Genomic DNA, 27,809 nt, shown 5'->3' with positions numbered 1-27,809 from the left:
ACCTGAACTGAAATCAAGAGTTGGGTGCTTACCCTACTGAGCCATCCAGACATTCCTATCATTGATAACATTTCTGTGGTTTTCCTTTTTTCAAAAAAATCACACTCATAAGAAGTGCTCCTAAAATTTAAACTTTTGTCTTTTTTCCAGTGTTTTTAGTATTTTATTATGAATTCTTTAATTATGTTTATCAAAATTACCTCCTCCTTATAAAGGCCCACTTCTCTATGGAATGATAGGAGACTCAAGGTTGTCATTTATTAAAGTCTAATAGATCATGTCTTTAACATATGTTCTCATTATCAACAGGCAGGTGTGGTTGTTTAAAAGTTTATGAAGATCAATTTCTGGATTAAAATTTTAACATGAAAATATCTGTAATTTCCTGCCTTGTAACAATGAAACATTGGAATTAGAATTTTTTTGCAATTTTTTCTAGATCAGTACTTCTTAACCAGGGTCATACATCAAAAGTCACTTGTAGAGTTTAAAATTATATGTATACAATATAAAATTTATATAATAAAATATGTAAATATACACACACATATATTTATATTATATGTATATAAAATTTATATAATAAAATATGTAAACACACACACACACACACACACACACATGCTTAATTCCCAGAACAGATCCACTGAATCAGAATCTCCGAGTCGGGGGCGCCTGGGTGGCACAGCGGTTAAGCGTCTGCCTTTGGCTCAGGGCGTGATCCCGGCGTTCTGGGATCGAGCCCCACATCGGGCTCCTCCACTATGAGCCTGCTTCTTCCTCTCCCACTCCCTCTGCTTGTGTTCCCTCTCTCGCTGGCTGTCTCTATCTCAGTCAAATAAATAAATAAATAAAATCTTTAAAAAAAAAAAAAAAAAAAGAATCTCCGAGTGGGATAATGGAAAGGACAATGACACTTTTAGTGTTTCAGAAGTTATAGGTGCTTCTGTTTTCCATCCATGATGAAAAATCACTATTCTAAAGAGGTAGAAAAAAGATACTGTGTTATAAGTGAATAACAGATAGAAAAGGAAATTGAAATTGTTACTTGTTTGTATGCCACAAAACAATATAATATTTTTTTTCTCTTATCATGCATTGCTTCCTAACAAAGTACCCCCTCCCTACTGTGTTACGGAAATGCCTTTAAATGCACCAGCTCTTTTCGTTTTCCTATGATTTTTTGGTTTTGTTTTCCTGTGATTTGATCAAAAAGGGAAGCAGTAAGAAAATGTAAAGATCATTTGTTCATCCTGCTGAAGCCACATGTTCCTTTTGCTATAAATACTCGCATGTATCCTGAACCCTCTTCCACTCCTAAGAGAAATAGAGAAGGCAGTTAGGTAGGCAGCTTCTAAGGAAGATTTATCTTGATGCTTTATTCCAGTGGTTCTCAAACTTCAGTGTGCATTGGAAACATCAGCAGAGTTTGTTAAAACACAAATTACTGCCCCACTCCAGACTTTTTTAAATTAGTGGGTCTGGGATGGGGCCTAGAAGTTGTATTTTCAAAAGTTTGCAGGTGGGGAAAAAAAAAAGAATAGTACCCATAAAAGAAAGTTTCCAGGTGATGCTGATATTGCTGATCTAGGAACCCCGGTTTGAGAACCATCACTTCACTTTCTAGTTACCCTCTTAGGTAGGCTTAGATTTTAGCTGGTAGAAAAATGCCCTGTACATCATCTAAACAGGAAATTGATTAAAACCTATGCAATTATTTAATAGATGTATTTATATGAATTAATTTGAACTTAGGCTAAAGGAACCTTATTGCTAGGACCTAAGAGAAAATTAACACTTTTTGCCACTTATGTAGCCCTGAAATAAGTATAATTTCCCCAAGCTGCAGATTGTTTTCCTCCAAATAAATCAACAATTATACAGAACTTTCTATAATACAGTGGAGAGAAAAAAAAAAGCAATATCAGAACAAAAACCTTGAACATGAATGGAAATTCGTTAGTTTAGCTCAATGCCCTGAAGAAAAGCAATGAAAAATTCAATCTAACAGTAGAGACTAACTCACATTAATACCAAATACATTATTCTTTCCATGGAGTAGAGATCCTTTAGAATTATTGTCACAGGCACATATGCCTTAGGGAGCATAATTAACAAGGGCCAGAGAGACAGTTTTATTGGTACGTAATTTCACATGGGAAGAAGCAGAGTTAGACACCAAACACTTGTTTTCTCATGTCTGATATGCAGACTTCAATGAATACATTTGTTTATTAAAAGTCTACACATTACAGGCCTACCCTACGTGATGTGTTCAATATTTTTAATAAATTTTCACTCTAAATTGTTTTCTCCAATGAAAAACTCTATTTCCATCGAAAATATTACTTGATTCATGGGAAAGGGGAATCAATTCTTTAACAGAGAAGACTTATTTTATAAGAATTTCTATTTGTCTGAAATTTCCCTGATTTTACCAGTTGATCCCCTTAAGATTTGCCATGCATGTAATAGTTTACTTTTACCGGTAGTCCTTATGTTTTGAGTCTGGGTATTTCCTAAAAACCTGGGAACAACCCATTTATTTAAACGATACTCTTTCAGTGAGGAACCTGTAGCTCTCCCTTATTTCCGAGGAGACACCAGTTGGAAATTACGTTGTTAAACAAGCCTTTGTGGCAGTCCGCTTAGAAAGCCACGGTCGCTCTTAACACAGCTGGTTTTAAAGTCCCCTCGATTATGCAGGCAGCGTACGTCCTCCAGTTTGCACAGTAGCCACAAACTACCATCCATTCTCGCCTAAAAGGAGACCTGAATAATTTTGTTTTTTCCAAACGGAATTAGAGTCCTGCGCTTCCAACGTGCTGGCACGTTGCCCTCCGGATGGGGGCGGGGCAGCTCCCTCCGCAGTGCTCGCAGACCATCACGCCTCGGTGCACGGGAAAATGAACCGCAGCCACATCACCGAAGGGCTGGAAAAAATGAGGCAGTCCCAATGCTTAACTCGCCCTCTTCTCTTTTTGTGTTCTTCTAGCCCAGGAACAGCAGCACTTGATACAGAGCAGCCAGGCTGAGAGTCACGGCGCTGTGGGCAGGGGGACAGCCGAGCCGCAGCAGCAGCAGCCCCAGCCGCAGCAGCAAGACTGTGGTGACCCAGGTCGCAGACTGTAATTACTAACATCCCTAACCCAATTATTGTCAACACTATTTATAACAACTTCCAAACGAGAAATCACTCGGCTGTCAAATGTTTGGGGGTGACACATTAGCAGAGCCCTCAATCCTTTTCTGTTGGTGGCCCACGTTGGGAGAAACCGTGGAAGGCTGTAGCTTCCCAGCCTGAAGGGGCTACGTATACTTTTGAAGCTCTGCGTGCAAACACAAAAGACGATTAAAAATGCTGTTATCCTAGTTGCAAGGAAATCACAGTTTTTTCCAAAGTAAGGTCAAACCTTTGTCCTCCAAAGAGGGCAGTCATGGAAGCATCTTGAGGGGGAAGGAATGATGTGATCATTTGAAGGAGCTAAAAGGCTCCCTTGCACGGAGGGGTAAGAGATCACCAAGGATATGGATCATTGACTAGAGAAAAGAATTCTAAGAATCAACAGGAACTTCATGTTGATCCAAAGTTGGCAAGCCACATATCTTCTCATCTTTCCAGTCATAAGTATTTTACCATTTCTTTTAGGCCTGACTTGATCTCTTAGAAACATAAGGTTGGTTACTGCTGAAAACGTCTCTGTGTTTGCCACAGATCTAGTCATACTAAATAGGGCACTCAAATTGAGAAATGGGACTTGGGGGGCATGAAGGTGAATATACCACAGAAACTGTACATTTTTTTATAAAGGGATTGGAATTCAGTATCTTCATAAGATACTATAAAATCCTCCTTGAATTATTAAAGTGCGTGCAAAAAAGCATGGGAAGTATCATTGCTATATGAAGCGATCAGACTAAATCTGAATCTTTATCACTCATTAAAGAACACCTCAGTAAAGATTAAAATCCTCAGACTACAGCTACGACCACACACATATATAGAGCCACACATATTTAATTCTGTAATTGGATTCGAAAGCAGGAGGTGAGATATTAGCTCTGCAACCTCAAACCGGTTACTTAGGTTTTCTGTCCCTCAGTGTTTTCATCTCTTAAGAATGTAACAATAACTCTTTGAAGTAAAAAAAAAAAAAAAAAAAGACTGAAGATTCTGGGAAAATTAAAACATTTTAGAAATCTAATATATTATAAATGCTTATATGTATATGTATTTTTTATTTATATATTATATATTTATATATTATAAATTTTCACCCTTAGTGTAAAATTCAGGCTGCCATTTAGTCTATATTTTCAAATATATAGTACAAACATGATTTATTTGAATTACCTTTAAACCTATCATGATATTTGAATAATGATGTTTGAATGGTATTATATGTATGTGTGTGTGTATATATATGTGTGTGTGTATATATATGTGTGTGTGTACATATATACGTATTCTTTTCTTCTACATGCAGCAGTGACACAAAAGATGACTGAGCAGATGAACCACCAGGCAATGAAACTGACCCTTCTCCAGAAGAAGATTGACAATATTTCTTTGGCTGTGAGTGATGTAAGGAACACGTACTCCTCCCTAGAAGGGAAAATCCATGAAGATAAAGACAGAGAATTTCAATCTTTTCTAAAAGGTAAAAGTAAAGTAAAATATTCATTCAGTTAAGACAAGAGGTGAATGACTCATTTATCTTCTCTCATATCATTTTGGAATCTTTGCTTTAGGTTGGGTGGTATAAAAGTCTAAGACTATATTTTTGGAATAAGCTATTTGTAACTCAATCTCTGGAAGAATTTGAAACATCTAAATATTTTTTTGTACTGTAGAGTCAAATCTTTTACCCAATATCTCATCTGATTTATTTTCATTAAATACTAGTTACAGCTTCACTTGTATTTCTTTATAGTTAAAATGAGCCGTACTTAATTTACTTCCATTGTGGTTTCCAGTTCAAGATAAAGATGAGGTTAAGAAAGGATTATCAAGGCACAAATATATGGTTGTCTTAATAATATTGATGAAGATATTGAGGTTAAACCTAAAGTGTGTTGTTACCCCAGAAAATTATCTAGCTTATGGAGTATAATCAATAAAATATATCCTAAGACATCTCAGGTAATAGAAATTATAATTTCTTTATAAATGTAAATCAGCTTCGCCCAACTTTTGTGCTCTTTAAACAGCAGGCTGTATTCCTTTCTGGAGGTTTTACAGGATAATCCATTTCCTGTTAATTCCAGTTGTCAAAATTCATTTTTGTGCAGTTGTGGGACTGAGGTCCTGTTTTGTTGATAGCTGTAAACTGAGGCTTGGTCCCAGCTTCTGGAGCCCACTACACTTCTTGGCTCATGGCCTTATTCCTCCATCTTCGAAAACCAGCAACACTGTTGAGTCCTCATGGCATGTCTCAAGCCCACTCTTCTACCTTCCTTTTCCTCTTTTAAGGGCTCAGGGATTTCACTGGACAGACCTGAATAATCCAGGATAATCTCCTCACCTCAAGGTCTTTAACCTTAATCACATCTGCCAGGCCCTTTCGCCATGTGAGGTAACATATTCACAGGTTCAGAAAATTAGGGTGTGGACACGTTGAGTGGAGCGGCATCAGTCTGCCGACCACAGGGATCTGTGGGTAGTGAGCCATCGCCGTGGTAGTGCTATGCACAGGGTGCAATGGGACCATTGATAGTTTCAACAAATCCAATCTAGGGGCGCCAGGGAAGACCTCTACAAAAAGAAACCATCTCAGCTAATAGGCTATGGATCAGGAGGAATTAATTAGGCAAAGGGGTTGCAAGGAGGACATGGATTTTCTAGCAAGTAATTTGGTCACTAGGAATATCTCAATTCTCTGGGTCTATTGTATGTTTCCAAATTTCAGGATTAGTGATCCCTTCCACTTCGTTTTATACATTAAAGTATACTCATTGTATAACCCCATATCTATCACGTTATTTTTTCTTTCTTTTTCACCTGTGATTCACAGGGTAAAAGACAAGGTAGAGGTTTCTGTATCATCTACCAGTGTGGCAGCAACCATGATTTTTTTAAAATTATGTAAGTAATTGATGCTGTTAAGCTCCTGAAGGAAAGCCCTGCCCTACATTTCTGTCATGTCTCCCATGGCCGAACTTACCATTGGCAAGCATGAGAAAGGAATATATTTTCCCTGAAGTAATAACATGTGAAAGAAGTCAAATAGAAACAGTATATAATTGACTATAACCGCCATAATGAAATTTGTTTAGAAAAATTTGGTTATCATTACCAAAGAGAATTAGAGAGAATTAGGCCTGTCAACAGCTTTTTGTGAAACTACTAACAAAGATTCTAGTAGTGACACAGGAAAAAAGCATACACTCATAACAACAACAACAAAATTCTCCCCTCAGTTGGAGGCGTTAGTTGTATGCTAAGCATAATCAGTTATGAAAACCAGAGAGCTTGTAGTTAATGAATGTCCGTTCAGGTAAAAAAACCAAACTCACCCCATGGCACTGTACTTGCCTAACAAAACCACAACCTCTTCTCTTGCTTACTTTACAACCAGGATGAGGAACACGGCTTATCTACTAGTAGCCACAGAGACCATTCGACATCAAATGTCCCAATTCCTTAAGAGGTACCTGAATGTTATGAATAGGCTACAGTCACAAACACAGAGGGGCACGTCAACATGTCTGATATCATACGTATCAAGCCACCAAACACAATGTCATCTTTTTTTAGGAAGTAGAAGCACGTGAGTCACATGAAGCAGAATCAAATAGAGTTAAAATTATATTCCCACACAGGTATTGACATAAAGCACTTTGATATGTATTTGCAAAATCAGATTCTCGTGCAGACAATTTTTTAGCAACAAATTATAGAAATGTTATCTGAAAAGCTCCTTTTCCAGAAACATTATCTGTTTTTAAAGCTAATAGTCTGTTTGATTTCTTTTCAGACACTGCTGTGATTTTACCCTTTACCCAGTATATTTTTCCAATAAAGATTTAAAAAAAAAGGGCCCTGGGTGGCTCAGTCAGGTTGAGCATCTGCCTTTGGCTCAGGTCACGATCCTGGGGTCCTGGAATCGAGTCCTACATCCGGCTCCCTGCTTCACAGGCAGTCTGCTTTTCCCTCCCTCCGCCCCTCCCACCTGCTCATGCGCTGTCTCTCTTTCTCTCTCAAAGAAATAAATAAAATCTTAAAAAATATATATAGTAGCTGAAGAACCTCCTAATTTCCATTTTCATTGTTCCTTTTTTCCTAGTTACTTTGATCAAAGGCGGAAATACACTTTACCTATTTACAGTTCTTTTACCTATCATTCTTATTCTGAGTTTCTGATCACATAGGTTTTTTTGCCTTTAAAATTTTTATTTATTTATTTATTCATTTAGAGCATGCTTGCTTGTGCAAAAGTGGGGGCAAGGAGTAGAGGGAGAGGGGGAGAGAATTTCAAGCACTCTGTGCTGACCACGGAGCCCAACACTGAGCGGATCTCACAGCCCGAGATCCCAACCCCAGACAAAACTAAGGGTCAGACACTTAACCCCCTGATCCACCCAGGAGTCCCAGATCACATAGTTTTTTGTTAGCTGAATTTAAATAGCTATTTTTATTGTTCACAATTAATTAATTCAATTACACTTGTTTAATTTTACCTTTTCAATCTTGAAAAACACTTTAAGGTCAAAATGATATAAATTCCAAGAAGGTCTGATGCCTAACCTTAAGTATTTTATTGTATTTCATCAAATTGTCATGAAAATTTAAGACAATTTTAACTGACAGGAAATGACTAAATGATCTTGTGGGAGGTGCAATAAAAATAACTTTGCTATCGAGTAGCACCTTACACCCAGTGAAGCTAACATACTCTACTTTTAGTATCAGAAATCTCATTTTCCAAAGTTTACTTTATGTGTAGAATATAAAATACACTCAATGAAGATTTGTTGTGCAAATGAATAACCGGTTAAATGCTAAGTAAAATTTAGAAAATAAAAATACTTTAAAAGCCTGTGGTGTGATTATTCATGCTAAAAGCTAGGACTGTTTCAGTATAATTTATCCTAATTGTGACTGCTTTAACTTTTCTAATTAATTTAGCCTTTCTTTAGTACTTTGGTGCTGTGTCATTATCTAGTGTTCCCATACTTTACATTTCTACTATTTTTTTCCATTATATACAGATTGATTTTCAGTTATTTATATTTTTTGGACTTTAAAATGTATTTCAGTTTTCACTATGTTTGGAAATGGAAAAAATATATATATTTTTTTACTCTGGAAGTACTATTCCCTAAAGATCAATTAGCAATATTGACCTGTAGGCTATAGGATTTCCAGGGAAATATTTTTTTTTAAGATTTTTTTAATTTATTTATTCGACAGAGATAGAGACAGCCAGCGAGAGAGGGAACACAAGCAGGGGGAGTGGGAGAGGAAGAAGCAGGCTCATAGTGGAGGAGCCTGATGTGGGGCTCGATCCCACAACGCCAGGATCACGCCCTGAGCCGAAGGCAGACGCTTAACTGCTGTGCCACCCAGGCGCCCCTCCAGGGAAATATTTATTCATGTAAACAGCATTTACAGCTTTGTCTTTCTATCAGATTAATATCTAGATGCTCAAACAATACATCATTCTATTTGCTATAATTGATCTTTTACATACTTTTTATGTAAATTTCTCCTGCATCTCAGATACTTTTTAAAACTTGCTTACAAAATAGAGACATGTAGAGACTAAATATTTTTATTGTACAATTATCTTTCTTAAATAGGCTTCATGACAGCCATAATTCATTTCACAGTTGTGCAGACCTTCCTGTTCAAATACTTTGTAGTGTGTTGCTGGTATTTCATATGACAGTCATTATCTACTGTTTGGATTTGAGTGGAGATAGCTTCCATTTGTATGTGCTTCATAGCTATGTACTATAAATACACCTCAACCATATGTTTTATTTTTTCCCATTTTCTGTTTTTATATGTAGCAGGGTTGGTTTTTTTCCATTTTTAAATATTAATTTCCTCTTCTGAATAGTTCTGAGTTTTGAGTACTTCAAGACCCTTTTCCTTTCTTTTTTTAATGCTACTTTTAGAGCTGTCCGTAATTCTGATTTATGATCAGTCTATGCTTTCTAAAACTGGAAATACTAATATGTGTTTCATTAGAGGCGAGTTTCTTCTTATTTTTGTTAAGAATTAATGTCATATTATGATAATCGAGGTACATCTTGAACCCCTATTTTCATTTGACTTTGTTTTGTGATCCCCAAACCTCTCATTGTTATTTTATTGTTGATATAAACTATTGTTGAATCTTGTGACTATTACTTCATATTGCTCCTCATTTGGGAATTTCATTAAATTTCTTCTCTGCAGTCAATTTATTAGTTTTTATGAGCTCAAAACACAAGCCCTGACACCTAATTACCAGCAACCTAATAACATAGTCATGAGATAACACCAAGTATTATTTATTGAGCCAGAAGGCCCAAAGCCATTTATTTTCGTACCAGAATACGACTAGACTTAGACTCTTAAGATACGAGGATCTATTAACTGAAGTCAGTAGCAATTCCTTCACGTCTTTTGTTTATGGTTCTGGTATGTTCTACACCACAATTGATCTCTCCCCTCAGACTTATCAGTTAAGAAGGTAATCACCTTCTATGAACTATAGTAATTTTTAAAATTTCGTAAGTGTAGTGAAGAAGTATTTTTATTATCGTGTGTTATTAGTGCTTAGTCTCAAACTTTTTATCTTTTTAGAGATATCTAAAGTTTACATAGTTAAAATCATATATCATTTATTGTTTAATATTTCTTTCTCTAGGTCTAAAATCCAAAAGCATTAATGATCTGGTAAAGAACATAGTAAGAGAGCAATTTAAAATTTTTCAAAATGACATGCAAGAGACTATAGCACAGCTCTTCAAGACTGTATCCAGCTTATCAGAGGACCTTGAAAACACCAGACAAATAATTCAACAGGTTAATGAATCTGTGGTTTCAATAACAGTCCAGCAAAAGTCTGTTTTAATGCCAGAAAACAGGCCCACTTTGACTGACGTACTGGATCTAAAAAATCACATTGTGAATATAAGGCAAGAAATGACTTTCACATGTGAAAAGCCTATTAAAGAACTAGAAGCAAAGCAGACTCATTTAGAAGGTGCTTTAGAACAGGAACATTCACGGAGCATTTTGTATTATGAATCCCTCAACAAGACTCTTTCCAAAATGAAGGAAGTACATGAGCAGCTTTTATCAACTGAACGAGTATCAGATCAGAGGGGCGTTCCAACCGCTGAATCAGTCAGCGGTAATGTCACTGAGTACGTGTCCGCTCTACATGAGACTATAAAGAAGCACGGTTTGATGATGCTGCAAATGTTTGATGATTTGCACATCCAAGACAGCAAGATTAACAATCTCACAGTTGCTTTGGAGATGGAGAAAGAATCTATCAGGGGTGAATGTGAAGACATGTTATCCAAGTGCAGAAATGATTTTAAATTTCAAATTAAGGACACAGAAGAGAATTTACAAGTTTTAAACCAAACATTGGCTGACGTTCTCTTTCCAATGGACAATAAGATGGATAAAATGAATGAGCAGCTAAATGATTTGACTTACGATATGGAGATCCTTCAACCCTTGCTTGAACAGGCAGCACCGTTTAGAGAGACAGTGATACAAGAACCACCAAAAGAAGCAATAGCTATAAAGAAAAAAGTGGAAAACCTGATTAGTGCTGTCAACAGTCTAAATATTCTTATCAAAGAACTTTCAAAAAGACACAACTCACTGAGGAATGAAGTACAGAGTCGTAGTGATGCCTTGGACAGACGTATCAATGAATATGCCTTAGAAATGGAAGATGGCCTAAATAAGACAATGACTATTATAAATAATGCTGTTGATTTCATTCAAGATAACTACATGCTGAAAGAGACTTTAAATACAATAAAGTATAATCCCGAAGTCCATCACAAATGTACCCAAAATATGGAAACTATTTTGACATTTATTCCTCAATTCCAACGCTTGAATGATTCCATTCAGATGTTGATCAATGACAATCAGAGATACAACTTTGTTTTGCAAGTTGCCAAGGTCCTTGCAGATATTCCTAAGGATGAAAAAGTAAGTCAGTCCAGCTTTCAAAGGATTTATCAAATGTTCAATGAAACCATTTCCCAAGTCATAAAGTACCAGCAAAATATGAGTTATTTGGAGGAAAAAATACTCTCAACCACAAAGAGTTCCAAAAATTTTGAAACTAGGTTGCAAGATATTGAGACTAAAGTGACCAAGACAATCATACCTTATTATGTTTCACTAAAAAAAGGCAGTGTGACTACAAATGAAAGAGACCAGGCTCTTCAACTGCAGGTACTAACTTCCAGATTTAAGGCTCTGGAAGCAAAATCCATCCACCTCTCAGTTCACCTCACTTCACTTAACAAAACTCTATCTGAAGTTTTACTCATGTGTCATAATGCTTCTACACGTATCTCAGAACTGAATGCAACCATACCTAAGCAGATAGAAAGTTCCCTACCTGATCTTCCGCTTCTTCAGAAACGTCTGACAGAATTTGTGGAATCAATAATTGAGATAAAAACTCAGATTGCCGTATCTAATTTAACTTGGTATGTAAATCGAACACTGTCTGATAGCCTTGCCAATGTTGTCAAGTCTCAGAAGCAAATAAAACCAATACTGAAGAAACCCAATTCACTTAAAAAACCAACAGTGAATCTTACCACTGTCCTGATAGGCCGGACCCAAAGAAACACAGACAACGTTCTAGTTCCTGGTAAGCAATTGCTGAAATAATAACTTTTAATCTCTCTTTCTATTTAAAGGGTATTTAGTAGATGTGTGGGGTTTAATAAGACCATAAGACATAAAAGGCACTTTCTTAAACTTGGGTAAATAGTTAAGAAATTCAAAGATCGCTGATGGACCACTTGAATCTGATCCCATCCTATGTAAATTAGGCCTCAAGTGCTTATAGTGTAAATATATGTCTACATGTTTCTTAACTTTTTTTCTGACATGACCCTATAATATGACCAAATTTGCCCCTGTAGAACATTTTCGCTTTCATATGTAATTAAGGAAAGCTATTAGATAATGAGCTTCTGGATGAATGAATGAGTCTCATTCATTTTGGCATTATCTAACAAAATGTCTGGTAGGCAACTGGAACTCAGTAAATGTCTGTTGAGTGACAGAATGAATGAATCCAATTTGGGGATATCACAGCAAGCCACGAATGCCAAACTAAGTGTCTCAGTGCATTTGGGCGGCTGTAACAAAATACCAATGACTGGGGTAGCTTTCAAATAACAGAAATGTATTTCTCGCAGTTTTGAAGGCTAGACAGTCCAAGATCAGAGTGTCAGCATGGTCAAATTCTGGTGAGGGCCCTCTTCCAGGGCCACAGCTGGTGACTTCTTGCTGTGTTCTCCCAAGATGGAAAGTGTGAGAGACCTCTCTGGGGTCTCTTTTAAAGAACGCTGTTCCTGTTCATGAGGACTCCACCTCCCAAAGGCCCCGCCTCCTAATATCACCAACTTTGGGGTTTAGAATTTCAACATATAAATTGTGTGTGGACGCATTCAGATCATAACACTAGGCATTTATTTATTTATTTAACACTAAGGCATTTTGATACGGTTTTGTAAGATGGTCTTTGCAAATTTGGAGCAGAGGGTTGGGTATGGTAAGAACTATATCTCAGAGGCATGAAGCTAGCAGGAGTATAGAGCACATCCGCAAAGAATGAAATTAGAGATACCAGTCAGGGCAGCATTAGCAGGGCAGTAAGAGCCAGATCTAAGGAAGAGGAAGCTGAAACAGAGCACATATGTGAAACTTGTTGCGGAAGCAAAATTAATGGAACAGCAGGAGAATGAGAAAATCAATGATCCAAGGAACAAAAAATCAGGATTCTGGTCCCAGTTGTTCAGTGATTTCTCTGTAACCTTAAGCAAATCCACCTCTCTGGGTCTCTGTTTCTTCCTTTTAAGTGATGGGATTGTGGTGGGTGTTTTGCTGAGCTCATTAGTAGGAATACTTTGCAGAGCGCATTATTGTCAAAAACATGAGCTGTTCACGGCCTGAATGCATGGCACTTGGGGAGGGAGAAGACCTAGAATACTCTGAAGTTTTGAATTTGGGAAATGAGAGGGTAGCAGGATCATTCGCAGATGTAAACACCAGAAGAGAAGCATAAATTTGGGAGGAAGGCGGAAGAATAGCTACTGATTCTTACTAAAAGAAATGACAGTGTTCCTCTCATATGAGTCTGCTATTAAATTATATGCCCAACTTGATGAATTCTTTTATTTTATTGCTTTCTAATTACGAAAGAGTGATCATTGTCCTGACCTAATATGACTCCATCTTTAATCTCTGAATGTTTTGATAATATTAAAACTCACAGAATAATACAAAGCTGAATTGTTTCTTGACCACTTAAATTATTGTATTTATTCATGACTTGCTTGCAATTCGTCTGACCCAGGAAGACTAATCTTGTCATGTGGAATCACAGAACAAATGATTTAGACGTTCGTGTTTCCTAGAGAAAGGTGTAGTAGTTCAATACAAGATGTTCTTATAATAATTTTGGAAAAACAATAAGTTGTTCTCTTGCCATTTTATTTCAATCCTTGGTCTCCCTGTGGACATTGCAAATGAGTTTCAGTTAAGCTCTACTCCAGCACATGCGATCATACACCAGGCAAATCATGTCATACTTTTTTCTTAAACCAAAAAATACCTGGATCTATATAGTAAATATAAAATTTAAATAGCTTCAGAATTAATTGAGGTAAAAGCTTTAAAAGAACACAAGAACTTATAAATTTTTGTGGTATAAAGAATACATGTTAGGAGCTTATAAAAATTGTGGTTAGATATTTGTATAGCAACTGACTCAATATTAAACTTAATGGGCTAATAATTAACTTAGTTCTGATTCTCTTTTTTTTCAACGATGCCTTGATAAAATTGTTTCCTGTTCCTTTATTTACTGGAAGTAGAATTTTTTCTAGACCTCTCTACCAAAATTAATAATTAATTTAAAGTTCTTTACTTCAGGAAAGATAGCCAACGATGTCAGGGCAATAAAGATATATTGGCCTAATTTCGTGAACTGGGTGGATAGTCACTATACGTAGGACCAGCAGCATGATGTGTAGGACCCTTTTAGTAGGCGTGTGGATATGCACGCTCACTAAGCCGGCTTCTAGGGGCCATGAAACTGATGGCATTCGTTGACAGCTGAGCTGGTAAAGTCTGTGCGTGGTGGTAAAACCAGTAGACTCAGGCTGAGGTCTCCTGTAACAATAAACCAGCTGTGGGGTGCTTGGATGGCTCAGTTGGTTAAGCGCCTGACTCTTGGTTTTGGCTCAGGTCATAATCTCAGGGTGGTGAGATCAAGCCCCTTCAGGCTCTGTGCTGGGTATGGATCCTGCTTACGCGTCTCTCTCTCTCCTTCTCCCTCTGCCCTTCCCCCTCCCTGCTCATGCTCTCTCTCTCTAAAAAAAAAGGAATAAATAAACCAATTGCAATTAACTACTTCACCTGATAACCCTGTTTCATACCAGGGGTGAGACACACTGGCATACTGGCTAAATTAGACTATATTTCCTTTGACCTTTGCTATTATATTATAAATACCATGTAGCCAGATTGCTCCCCTACATAACTAACATCAGAAGATAATTTATCATCATTTTATGAATCTCACAGTAATATTAGATTAGAGCCACTATCACTTGCAGAATAATAAGTGCAGTTAATAGAATGAAAAATCCTATGAATTTAGTATTTAAAATTTAATTTTAATACTGGTAACTTCCTTTGAAGCCTAATAATAGCAGTATTATAATAACATAATATTGGATACTACTTATTAACACTATATCATAGGTTCTGTACAAACTATACTATATATGTTAGCTCATTTAACGATACTTAGGAAGTAGCTATCATTATTGTTATTTTGAAGACAAACTAACCCTCAGAGACATGAACTGACCTATTCTGCTTAAGGTCATGCAACTAGTTAGTGATAGAGCCTGGCTCCTTGTCTGTTGGACTCAGGCTCAGTCCTTAACCAGTCTACGCAACGAGATTGTGGAGTATGTTCACCTGCCTTTCTCTTCCTTCTGCTTCTGTTCAGTGCATCAGATCTATCTCAGAGCCTGGCCATATATGGATATTCCAGGTGGCCAGAATCGATACTCCGAAGGAGTTTCCCTTCTTGAGGATCCGAATACTGCCGTTCATTTCTGTACTTACCAGGAAGTAAAGGTGCTACTTCTCCGTTTGGATTTTTCTGCAATATGGCTGATAGGCAGTTGTCATGGGGAGTGACCATCAATTATTCACACAATCTTTTTTTTTGACTGATGCGGTAGAAGGGCAAAATTCAGAGTCCTCATCCCTAGCACTTCTTGTGAGGCACCCCCACATTCAGTGATGTTAATTATGATTCCTCCTAGGCCAGTGCAGATCAACTGTTCCGGTTGAATCACTAAATATTTGATTTGTGTCTAAACAATATTCCCATAGACACTAGGAGGGTTTTATTTCATCTTTGAAGATTTGTTTGTACAACAATTGGCAGACTCGTCCCTGCAGAGAGCGTTTGGCTGCTTGCCTTCTACGAGGAGCTCAGTCCTGCCGTAACGCATCCATATCGGCGGCAGGACTGAGGACGAGCACCTGCTGCTCGTGAGACCACCGACTTCTTATTGCGACCAATAATCCCAATATTTACCAGATATACTTAACTCTCATAATAAACCTCTTTTATTCATAATTGCCCCTTTAACTACTCCTTTTAAGAAAGATTACATTCCACATAAGACTTGGTCGTGTAACAAATACAACTTTTTAAAATTATCATTGCTGAGGATATAAGGAATTTAAAAGAGAAAAAAAATAAGAGTCTGGATATCAATAAAGGTGTCAGTTGTTGGAAAAATCATGAGCTGGACAAGAAACTGGGAATATAAAGGAAAAGAAAGCGAGGCTCTGGCTCAGAAATTGTAATTTTACTTTAACAAACGTTGATAGTGGAGGATGTACCTATAGAACAATGGGATATTTGGTGGTTGTTGTGTTTTATGTATTTTTAATGTTTTTGATTTTTCATGTGCTTAGGAACATTGCATTGTTATAAAACTATTTTGAATGTGAAAGAAACATACCAAATGTATACTAAGCACTAAATAAGTGTTCTATGTCTTCATTATTATAAGGTTTGAGTTTCTTATCGAGAACTGGATGTTTGGGCAAATATCACGTAAGAGGTAGATTTGGACTGAATATTCATTCGATCAGCCATTTACATCCTGTGTTGAGTGTACTATGTTCAGATTTATTCTGTTGGTAACAAAAATTTTTAAGCAGGAATATGGCTAATTATGTATGTGCATTATTAAGTTTGAGTTCTTCAGACAGACCAGGTAGAAAATCATTATAACAGCTCTGGCATGAATAAATGAAGATCTCAACTAGGTGATAGAGACAGGACTAAAATGGAGGCTGGGCGTGCCTGTTAAATGTGAATATTTATTTAGTAGAAAACAGCTAATTGAAAATACGAATCCTTAGAATGAAGAAAATACCAAAGTTTGAATAAAGCATCCCTGATAGGAAGTTGATTGAATGGAAATAGGAATGTTAAGGAGAAAGGACAAATGTTTACAGGAAGAGAAGTTTAGTCTGTGACACATTAGTTTAAAGATCTATTATGTCTATGGGAAAGTCCATAAGTTAGTTAATAATGTAGGCTTGGAACCAGAAGATGCTTTGCAGATAAAAGTTGGAATTTAGTTGCACAAAGGTGATATTTGAGGACACAAAAGCAAACTAGATAGAAAAGAAAAAGAAAAGACCAGAAGATAAAAACGTGGAGATTTCCTATATTTGATGAAAGCAGGAGAGAGAAGAGGGAAAGAGAGAGAGAGATCACTGAAGGAGAAAAGAAGAGTGATAAGACCCAGGGATGTGGAGGGATGTGCAGTCTGTGAGTTTTGACAAATGCAGTCATGTAATCACCACAACAGTCAAGACAGAGAACATTTCCACCACTCCCTGAAATTTCCGTATGTACCTTCGTAGTTAGACCCTACCCCCACTCCCAGTCCCTCGCAATAAGTGTGGTCTGTTGTCATCCCTCACAGTTTTATCTTTTCCAGAATTTTTTATAAATGAAAGGCGAATACTTCAGCTTCTCAGTCTGCCTTCTTTCATAGTATACTATGAGATTCATCCATGTTGTTGCATGTATTCCTTTTTATTAGCAAGTAACATTCCACTGCATGGACGTACCACAGTTTGTCCATCCATTTACCAGTTGAAGGGTATTTGGGTTGTCTCCAGTGCGGGGTGATTATGAATAAATCTGCTGTAAACATTCACACACCGGTTCTTGTGAGCACACAAGTTATCATTTCCCTTGAATAAATATATAGCAATAGCATAGCTTGCTTATAAATAAGCAGAGTTTTAATTTTATAAGTAATGGCCAAGCACTTGCCATTTCCACTAGTAATGTACGAGAATTGCTCCACAACCTTACCAATACTTGGCATTGTCAATATTGTTTATTTTACTGTTTTCATAGGTGTTAGTTCTATCTAACTGTGTTTTCTTTTGCATTTTCCTAATGACTAATGATTTGAACATATTTTAATGTATTTGTCATTTTTTAAATAGTGCTTTTGATTAAAGGTTATGACTTTTAAGAAAAAGGTAAAAAGAGTTGGTAATATAACATAAAAACATTTCATTTCCTAGGTCATGACTTAAGATAAATGAATGATGATTTAATGACAAAGCTTAGAGTAAATCTGGTACAGGACTAATACATTTGGTAAAGATTGCTGATATGATTAAATGAGCTTTAAAATTATATTTGAAGGGCTGAGAAAAAAGATCCCAGAAACAGTATCAGGAACAACAGATGTGATTTATAAAGAACAAAAATAGAAACATAATTTGAAGGAAAAGTTGTAAAGATGGTTGAAAACAATATTTCCATCCATCTATACACCAATGGACAAAATATGAGTAGTTAGAACAATGAATTTGGAAATTTCATATAAACAAATATTCACATTTCTTAAAATTGTTGGAAAGGAACATATGGAGTTTAGAACAATGGGAGGATAAACCTTATTTGATAGGAACAATTTTGATAAGAGGACACAGTATAGTGCTGACAGTTAATGTATCCATAAGTGGAAGGAATCATTTTAGAGAGCATTGGAATTGGGATGAAAAATAAAGTCCTAATGTTGTGTGGACATGTTACCTTGAGCAAAGTTGTGTAGTGGACTTGTATATAAAGAGTTTGACAATGTGTATGACAAACTGGCCCAGAGGCAATGCTAGGTTTCCTCACTAATCTGTTGGAAACTCCTTTCTGCTCCAAGCAGAGATCAGGGTTATCTGCCCTCTGCAATGTTATTGTTAAAATAAAGAAAGAAAAAATAAGATCTTGATGATGAAACAGGACTAAGCAATGAAAATACTAAATAAAATAAAAATAAAATATATAAAGCATTATATAAAACATACATAAAAATACGAATGAAGGAGAAGGCAGTCTCTATAATATGCCACTTCATTTTATCCATTTAATACTTATTGAGTATGTGTTGAATGAGTCCTGAGAAAGATTGAGTGGACAGAGCGGTAAATTCAACACACTCCCTCTTCTGATGGGCCTCATACATTACGCAAATAATTATAACAAGGAATGGCAAATATTAGCAAAGGCAGAGTGCTTTTGAAAATGTAAGGAGCTCTCCAATCAGTTCAAATTTAACGTGAACATTTATGAAATATAGAAGTAGGATTAATAGGAAAGTGTAACTTGAGCACATATTAGGGTCCAGAAAGAACAGACCAGAACAAATTGAAGCTTATGAAACATTCCAAGACAATGGCACAGGAATTTTAGTCATGTTCAGAGCAGGGAAATGAATATTGAAAGATTAGTTATGCCATTTGCACAAGACAGTAGAATGTTGAGTTGGCAGAACTGTTCAACAAATTGCACTGACCTCTACCAAAGAAAATAAATGGGCTGGAAAGAGTTTAAGAGTTACTGAAGCCCCAGGTAGGAGAGAAGCTGTGGGAAGTTTGCTTGAGAAGATTCCATGTCTCTAGAAAAACATGCCAATGACATCATAGCATCAAACTCTACCTGGTCTTTGAGAACTGTGGAGAAGGGATAGAGTGTTGGATTAAGAATGTTGTCTTCTACTCAATCTTTCATTAATTTGTTTATTCGCCTTTATTTTTTTTAAGTTTTTATTTTCATTCCAGGTAGTTAACGTACAGTATTATATTAGTTTCAGATGTACAATGTAGTGATTCAGCACTTCGGCATCACCCTGTGCTTGTTTATTCATCTTTGAAAAGACATTTTCACACTTGGTATGTCAGGCACTGTGCTAGTTAGTAGTGACACGAAGTGTCGTGGAGGACCCGAGCCCTGACTTCGCAAGAGCTCACAGTCTAACTGGAAGTCAGGACATGGGAGCAATTACAGTGGAGTGTGATACGTTCAACCCGAGAACTTCTGAGCACCTGACAATAATTAAGAGAATTAACGTAATTAATTCTATTGATGGGGGTGAGAGAAGATTTCAAAAAGAAAATTATGCTTTCTGGGGGGTCTGATTTTTGTTGTTAATTCAACAAAAACACGCCTTTTGAGCACAAATATGTGCAGGAACTTATAAAGGTACCGAACCATTTTCTAAGTATTTTAGTAATAAAGTAAAAAATGTAAGTTGGATGATGTAGGTTTTAGCTGATTGTATATTAAAATGTAAATAGTTTCAATTTGATAAATCAATGCCAGTCAGTCTCAGTTGTTATAAAGCTCTGTGCTCGACACTGAACCATTAAGTATTTTTATCAGTGACTGGGATGAACACATAAAATTGGAAATGATGAAGCTGGGAGAGTTCATTAAGACATTGTATGCAGAATTAGAACAAAGAACAGCTTCTATGGACAGATGATAAGTCCAATAAGATCAATGTAATTCTTGATAATAATTGCAGATTCATGCCAACATGAATTAAATAAACATAAGATTTTAGATAATGTCAGTGACATCAGGGCATAGAAGACCTGTTATGACACAATGTAATACAGATGCAAAAATAGACAATGACTACTTCATGCTAATATAATGTTAACAGAAGTATCAGGTCATTTCATTTCAGTATAAGATCATAACTGGCGATTGTTACTGTAGCCTGCTCTGATTAGAGTCTATCCTAATATATCCAGTTCTGAAAGCCATGGGCATAATTTTATGTATCATAATGTGAATTATTTAGTAAGGGACTTGGAGACCAGAGATAGCTAAAATATCAAAGAAGGCAAGAAAGGAACTTAAAACACAAGCGATGGAAGCAGGTGCAGACCAGTGTGCCAAGGACCCTGAACAGGAACTCAATGGGAGCATGAGAGATGTCCCAACACGCAAACCATGTGTATTCTCAGCAAGTTCCAGCTACTACAACGATAGGAGATAGCAGGCCCCAAGCAAACTCAAGTGAACCTTTCCTCCAGATGAATGACCCTGCAAAGAGATCGGAATAAAGGGCAAATGGCATCCTCTGAAACGACTCAAAGAGAACAAGGAAACACCATTCCTAGAGGTAATGGAATATGAAAGGTGCATCCTAGACATTAAATAGAAGGCAAAGGCCTTGGTCATATAGAATCACAGTAGTGCCAATAGCAATACAAAAAAAGTACATTTGTTTGATCCCTGATTCATGCAAGGGGCAGAGTCTCCAGGTAAGAGTACATTCTCCCATCTAGGAAAATGAGAATTATAGAGCTAATCAGATTGCATAAATAATTCAATGTCCCCCCAGCTCCACTGCACAGTTGATTTATTCCTAGTGAAACACGGTAATTGACCACCACCCTGTGAGTCGATCACTGTGTTAGATTCAGAAAATGTGAAAACAAATGAAGCCAGTGCTTTGACATCAAGAATTCACATTTCTAAGGTAATAAAGAATCGCTGAGGTTTTTAAAGCTAGGAAGTAGTGGGCTAGGTTTTAGAATGGTAGATGACAGTAAATAGAAGGGTTTAAGAACCTATTCACCTGGTCGAGAAAAGATGTTAAAGAAATGCAGGCCAGTTTGAAACATTTTTGAAAAGGTATTGCATGTATGTAATATTTTCCATATGTATCTTAGTAAGCAAAATAGTCTATGAAATATTGCAGAGAATATATCAAAATAAGGTAAACTGATTTCTAATTGCATATATTTTCTTTGCAAAAAAATTCTAATACAGGCAAGTAGTTTAGTCACAATCTATGTGAATTTGAATTATTTAAATATGAAACATAATGTATATAAAACATTTACAGATCTCACTTCTTGAGAAGACTGTTAAACCAAACAACCCTATAAAAATCATTAACGGGATTGGAAATGAGTGAATTGTAAACTGTTTACACTTTTGTCACAAGATGGCGCCATAGTGGTAACTGTGGCCTGTAATGTATCCTTCCCCAACCTTTGTGTTTACATAATTATGTATTATGTTTATAAGCATATTCATAATTTTAAGTTTTCTAGCTAATTAAAATTATTCTATAGTTAATGTGTGAACTGGAGCTTGCTGCTTTCAGTAAATCAAATGTGTTGGGAGATCTATCTCATTCTTTAACTGCTGTCTAATATTCCTTAGGGAAAAGATACCTATAATTTATTTAACTATGAAGTGGTCATTTAGGTGTCTTACAATTTTTCACTAATGCAAATTATGCCATAGAGAACATTTTTTAACAATTCTCTTTGTATACTTAAGCAAGTGTGTCTGGAGTATATATTGGGCCGGGAAAAATTTCTGGCTTTGAGCAAATGAACCTTTTTAATTCTGATAAATATGATTAAATTGTTCATTCAGAGGTTCTAGCAATTTAAGCTCTAACTAACATTGCATGAGAATGCCCATTTTCTTCATAACTGAATATTTTCTATCGTTTTGAATGTTGGCACCTGATATAAAAATGTTGGTGGTGAAAATGTATTATTCCTTAATTAGTAGTGAAGTTGAATAAGCTTTAAAAATTTTAATGAACTTTTGCGGTTTTCATTCAGTAATTGGCCAGTTCATATCAATTGCCCATGTTTCACTTTTTTTTCCACAAAATTTAAGATTGGTCAGAACTTTTCATGTTATGGATATTATCCATTAGATCTTTGTGTCTGTCAAGACATTGTTCTCTTAATCTGTCACTTATCTTTGAACTTAATAATGGTGACATTCATTGCAAATGTGTTTTAATTCTTAGGTGGTCAAATGTCAGGATTTTTCTCTTATGGCTTTTGGATTTTTTGTTTTGTTTTGCTTTGAGTTCTCCAAAATTTTAAAGCTCTACAAAGATATTACTTTCATTTCATTGTAATACAATCATATGGATTGTTGGGTTTTTTTTTTACCTTTAGTATTTTTGTACATGTGGAAAGTATGTTTTTATGAATATTCAATTATATTAGCAACCTGTAATGAATAGACATTTTTCCTCTCCAACGATTTGAAATATTACCTTTATCACGTATCAGTTCCAAATATATATAAACTGTGTCCAGATACCCTATTCTGTTCTACACTTGACCAAAATCTTAACATTTTCACACAAAGAAATACAACGGATTATCCCCACTTTGACTATCATAGAATGATCCCCACTTCAAAGAAGCCGCAGAAAGAGCTCAGAGACTTAAGAGGTTTGTATTAAGTCCTGTGACTACACTGGCAGCCAGCCTGGGCCTAGGGACCCATTTTTCTTACTTCTCTTCCAGCTTTTTTCCCATTCTGCTGCAAACTATAAGATCTACGAGAAAATAGGTCACTATCTTGATTCTTTTTCAGTAACAGAGGAGTATTCAGACTGTAGCAGGTCCCCATGCCAGAACGGGGGCACGTGTATAAATGGAAGAGCGAGCTCTGTCTGCGCTTGCCGACATCCTTTCACGGGCGACAACTGCACGGTCAAGCTGGTGCAAGAAAACGCGTTAGCTCCAGGTACGAAAGGGCATGCGTCCTTGGATTTGCTCGCTATCGTAAACAAAAATACTTGTTGAAAAAATTTACCAATGAATATTTAAACCGGATTAATCTGGACTCATGTGAGGATTACTTCCTTTTACTTCTGAAACTTCCTGAGTAACATACATGATTTATGAGTGGAAATGTCGGCCAGGTAAATCCCTATTGATGTACATTCGTTGACATTTTCAGTGTTGATATGAGAGGCAGTCTTCCCCCCCCCCCACCCCGGACATCTTAAAAGAAAAATAAAGATGCATATATCTAATTAGTATAAACTCTTTCTCCTCAAACAAGTTGGTAAAGAAATATACCTTTGATTAATATCACATATGATCATTTAAATGAAACTTTAAAAAGTAATTAGCAGCGTGTCTTCCATGAAGACAATAGCTTACAATAGTAAGCTAATAGTGCCATTTTGACTGGGTGAGGACTTTAGAACCTGCTCAAATGTATTGAGTAGAACAAAACACATTTTTTTTTGTCCATTTACCTTCATAGGTATTGTTCATTATAAATTAACTTCAAGAGTGTATCATTTCCGATTTTTATATAAAAAATGTGTGCAGCATTTAAAATATTTTTTCTTTAATGACCACAAAAACATATTTCAAATCAGGCTTGTCTTAATAATATGCTGCATAGCGAAGAGTAAATTTTTTAGTCTATTATTTGAATCTCAGCCTTTGTAAGTACGTTTGGCATTAATTACATAGAAAATTGCTTTTGTCTACTTCTCTATAGTGCATATGACTTCGTTTGGTTTCCGTTTTAGCCTCTAGAAACTGTTTGACAAGGTGCTGGAAAAATTGTTTCTACATCATGTCAGCTTCAATTCCTGCAAGGGGCTTTAAAACATTCTGGCATACCATAATAATCATAGAGTGCTTTGAATTCCTTTATCTCTGGAGAGATCAAAGCAACATGCAAATTAATCTTTGAGACATGTCTATGAGGAATATATCAAGTGCTATTATCATTCTATCTTGGTCTGAATGAAGAAACTGAGGCTCACAGAGAGCAAATGATTTCAGGTAATTCAACCAAGAGAAGAGGCAAGCGTGCAAACATCTATTTCCTCGTTAAAAAAAAAATCTGATGAATGACCTTTGTTCCTTCTGCTACCTCTTTTTATAACTCGATAAAATGATAAAGAAATGAGGAAAGACATGGGGCGCCACAGAGGTTAAGCGTCTGCCTTCGGCTCAGGGCGTGATCCCGGGGTTGTGGGATCGAGCCCCACATCGGGTTCCTCCGCTATGAGCCTGCTTCTTCCTCTCCCACTCCCCCTGCTGTGTTCCCTCTCTCGCTGGCTGTCTCTCTCTCTGTCGAATAAATAAATAAAATTTAAAAATCTTTAAAAAAAAAAGAAATGAGGAAAAACAAAACCTGATAAAAAAAAAAAACATGAAAACTGACTCCATTTTTTTCCTCTAACAGATTTTTCCAAAGGGTCTTACAGATACGCACCGATGGTGGCATTTTTTGCATCTCACACGTATGGAATGACGGCGCCTGGTCCTATCCTATTTAATAATTTGGACGTTAATTATGGAGCTTCGTATACTCCAAGAACTGGAAAATTCAGAATTCCTTATCTTGGGGTGTATGTGTTTAAATATACCATTGAGTCCTTTAGTGCCCATATCTCTGGATTTTTAGTGGTTGATGGAAGAGACAAGCTTGCGTTTGAATCTGAGAATATTAACGGTGAAATACGCTGTGACAGGGTTTTAACTGGGGACGCTTTATTAGAATTAAATTATGGGCAGGAAGTGTGGTTGCGACTTGTAAAAGGAACAATTCCCGCCAAATTTCCCCCTGCTACGACATTTAGTGGTTACTTGTTATACCGTACATAAATTAGGATGAAAGACAGACTATCACCTTTCCTGAGAAGGAGCCAGTGTTTTTATTTATCTTTGCCTGCACATCTGCTCTGTTTTTGGCTTTTCTACATGAAACAAAAATCAGCTTGTTTTTTAATCTGAGTAAGGCTGTAAGGTTGTTTATGTCATAAGATTATTTGAATAACTTTTGGATAACCTGTATGCAGAGAAGTTCTTGCTCCTGAAGAGATTTAGTGGCAGAGAAAACAAAGTGCATTTGTGAACATAACAATTCTTATTCTCTCATGTTAAGTCATTTTAATGTAATGTAATCTGACTAGATGGCAATCATGCAGTTTTGTCAGTCACAGTAGTCTTTCCAATAAAATGCTTACCTCTTGTTATCAGTATGTATATAAATATATAACATCTATTTCCTAAAATCACAATTCCAATAAATTGCTCAAAGACCACAAAGTGTTGTTGTTGTTGTTTTAACTTTGATTTTTACTCTACACTATTGGGTTGATCAATTGTATATGTTAAAATTTTCATTTTTAATCAAAATTAAGAAAGTTGTATTTGAAACTTGAAATATGCTTAACTATTGTTATCTGCCTGTAATAAGAGGCTAAAGTAATAATTGACAAATGGTTGAACATTTACATCTACGTCTAAGCGTATATAAGTGGATCTTTTACCTGCACCCATTATACGATATCTACAGGGAAAAAAATAAAGGCTTCGTCTAATGAGCATCCTTCCAGAGTAGCACATGCGGGCCTGCTCATATTCTTATAAAGCGCACATAACCTTCCAAAGTAATACTATGATTTACATAGTGAACGTGTCCTGATTCTCTTCTAAGGAACTTACCTGTAACATCTCACTGATTCTGCATAAAAACTATAAAGTGGGTATTAGTGTTATCATTTTTACAGCCAAAGAAACGGAGACACTGAGAGATTAAGGAATGGACCAAGCTCCACAACTTAGCAAGGACTGAGGCAGGATTTAGACCCAGGTCAGGTCTCCTTCTATCACAGGTCTCCTCCTGTCTGGCCCGCCTGTCACAACTTGTCTGTACTGCCCCCAACAGGTCTACCACAATTTATGTAATAATCTCTTTAGATTATAGAGTTTATTGTAATAATATTATGGTAATGAACACCCTTAAATGTACATTTTTTACATATTTGATAAAGCATTTCTGGAGAATAGGTTCCTGTAAGTCATAGTGAAAATAATAATGAAAAAGAATTTTGGCATGCCAAGCATTTTTCATGAATTAATTTATTGAATGTTCACTATAATCCTATGAAATACATATTAAACCTATGAGATACACATTACGTATTATCATCCTCTTTCCACTGCTGAGAAACTGAGGCACACAGAAGCAATTACAGCAAATTCTGGGGAGTTTCTGGAATAAAGGATAAGCATATTCTTTTTTTCATTTCTATAAGTACTGTCAAATTACGCCTGAAAAGTTTGTGCCTATCCAGAGTCCCATTTCGCTCATGCGAAAGAGTATTCTTTATCCCCTATACACGCTCATCAAAATTCACAGTTTTTTAAATATTGCCAGTCTAGAAGGTGAAAATGGTATTTTCTTACAGCAGAAGCTTGGAAAGATTTCAGATTTGCCAAAACTTGATACCTTATGTCCATACAAAGACTCATACATGAATGCTCCTGGGAGCTTTATTTGCGATAGCCAAAAACTGGGTATCACCTAAACGTCCAGCAAGAGATGAATGGTTAAGCAAACTCTAGTATACACATTCAGTAGACTGCCAAGTTGTAAAAAGGAATTAACATGCAAGAACATGTAGGAAACTCATAATAATCAGGTAAGAGAAGATTTCAAACTATAGCCTGATAAAACTTGACCAACCCTGCAGAAAAGTATGGAGTGAATTTTTTTAATTGAGATATAGTTGAATGTTTAGTTAACATTTATCACCTCACATAGCTATAATACATTGTTTTTTAGTGATGAGAACTTTTAAGAATTACTCTCCCAGCAACTTCCAAGTATACAATTTAGTATCATTAACGTTAGTATTGCCCATCAGAATGTCACATGTTGAGCCCAAATAGCTCACAGAGCCTCACGCAGTCATAGACTCAGGCTACCAGGGAATTGTGTGAGCTAGATACTGACAAGTGGAGGCTTGGTGACTCACAACTTCTATTCTGTGTAAATGTGTCATTTTTGAAAATATTTGGAAAGTTTTGATAGTTTCTTTAGTCTCTGCCTAAAATTGCATCACAATTTATAATGTTTTTCATTTTATTATTTCAAGTACTCATAGATTAAACAGAATTTCTGTCTTACAAACATACATAGATTCCAATGACTTCACTGTACTTAAATATTAGCAGAACAGGGACGCCTGGGTGGCTCAGTTGGTTCAACATCTGACTCTTGGTTTCAGCTCACGTCAGTCATGATCTCAGGGTCGTGGGATCAAACCCTGCTTTGGGCTCTGCACTCAGTGGGGAGTCGGCTTGAAAATTCTCTCCCTGCCCCTCGCTGCTCTCGTGCGCTCTCTTTCTCTCTCAAATAAATAAATAAAATCTTAAAATATTAGAACAGAAGGAAGTAAACCATTTGACATTATTTGTCATTGCCATGCACAATTTAGTTAATCGATTTTGTAATTAGATAATTAAGAACATTTAGCATTAAATCGTGCTTTGTTGTTTGGAATTTTAATTATTAATATAATTCTTTATCGTTGTACATATTTTAGAAATACATAAATGACAAATTACTATGAATAGCAAAGAGGCATTGTAGCAACTC

General features: G+C 36.2%; 1 protein-coding gene across 2 annotated transcripts in view; it reads left to right on the top strand.

The window, feature by feature from the left end:
- Nucleotides 1–25,462, top strand: part of MMRN1 (multimerin 1) — a 63,865-nt gene extending 38,403 nt beyond the window's left edge. For both annotated transcript variants that reach the window (XM_045791930.2, XM_045791935.2), the window contains exons 5-9: nucleotides 2,996–3,118; nucleotides 4,488–4,661; nucleotides 9,861–11,849; nucleotides 22,986–23,138; nucleotides 24,606–25,462. In XM_045791930.2, the coding sequence (XP_045647886.2) occupies nucleotides 2,996–3,118; nucleotides 4,488–4,661; nucleotides 9,861–11,849; nucleotides 22,986–23,138; nucleotides 24,606–25,027 (2,861 nt within the window). In that variant the 3' untranslated portion in view covers nucleotides 25,028–25,462. The remainder of the gene's footprint in view (nucleotides 1–2,995; nucleotides 3,119–4,487; nucleotides 4,662–9,860; nucleotides 11,850–22,985; nucleotides 23,139–24,605) is intronic.
- Nucleotides 25,463–27,809: the final 2,347 nt, after the last annotated feature.

The sequence above is a fragment of the Ursus americanus genome, chromosome 8, assembly GCF_024610735.1.
Source record: "Ursus americanus isolate L20-20 chromosome 8, mUrsAme1.1.p, whole genome shotgun sequence".
NCBI lineage: Eukaryota > Metazoa > Chordata > Mammalia > Carnivora > Ursidae > Ursus > Ursus americanus.
This window is presented reverse-complemented; position numbering and strand designations above follow the sequence as displayed.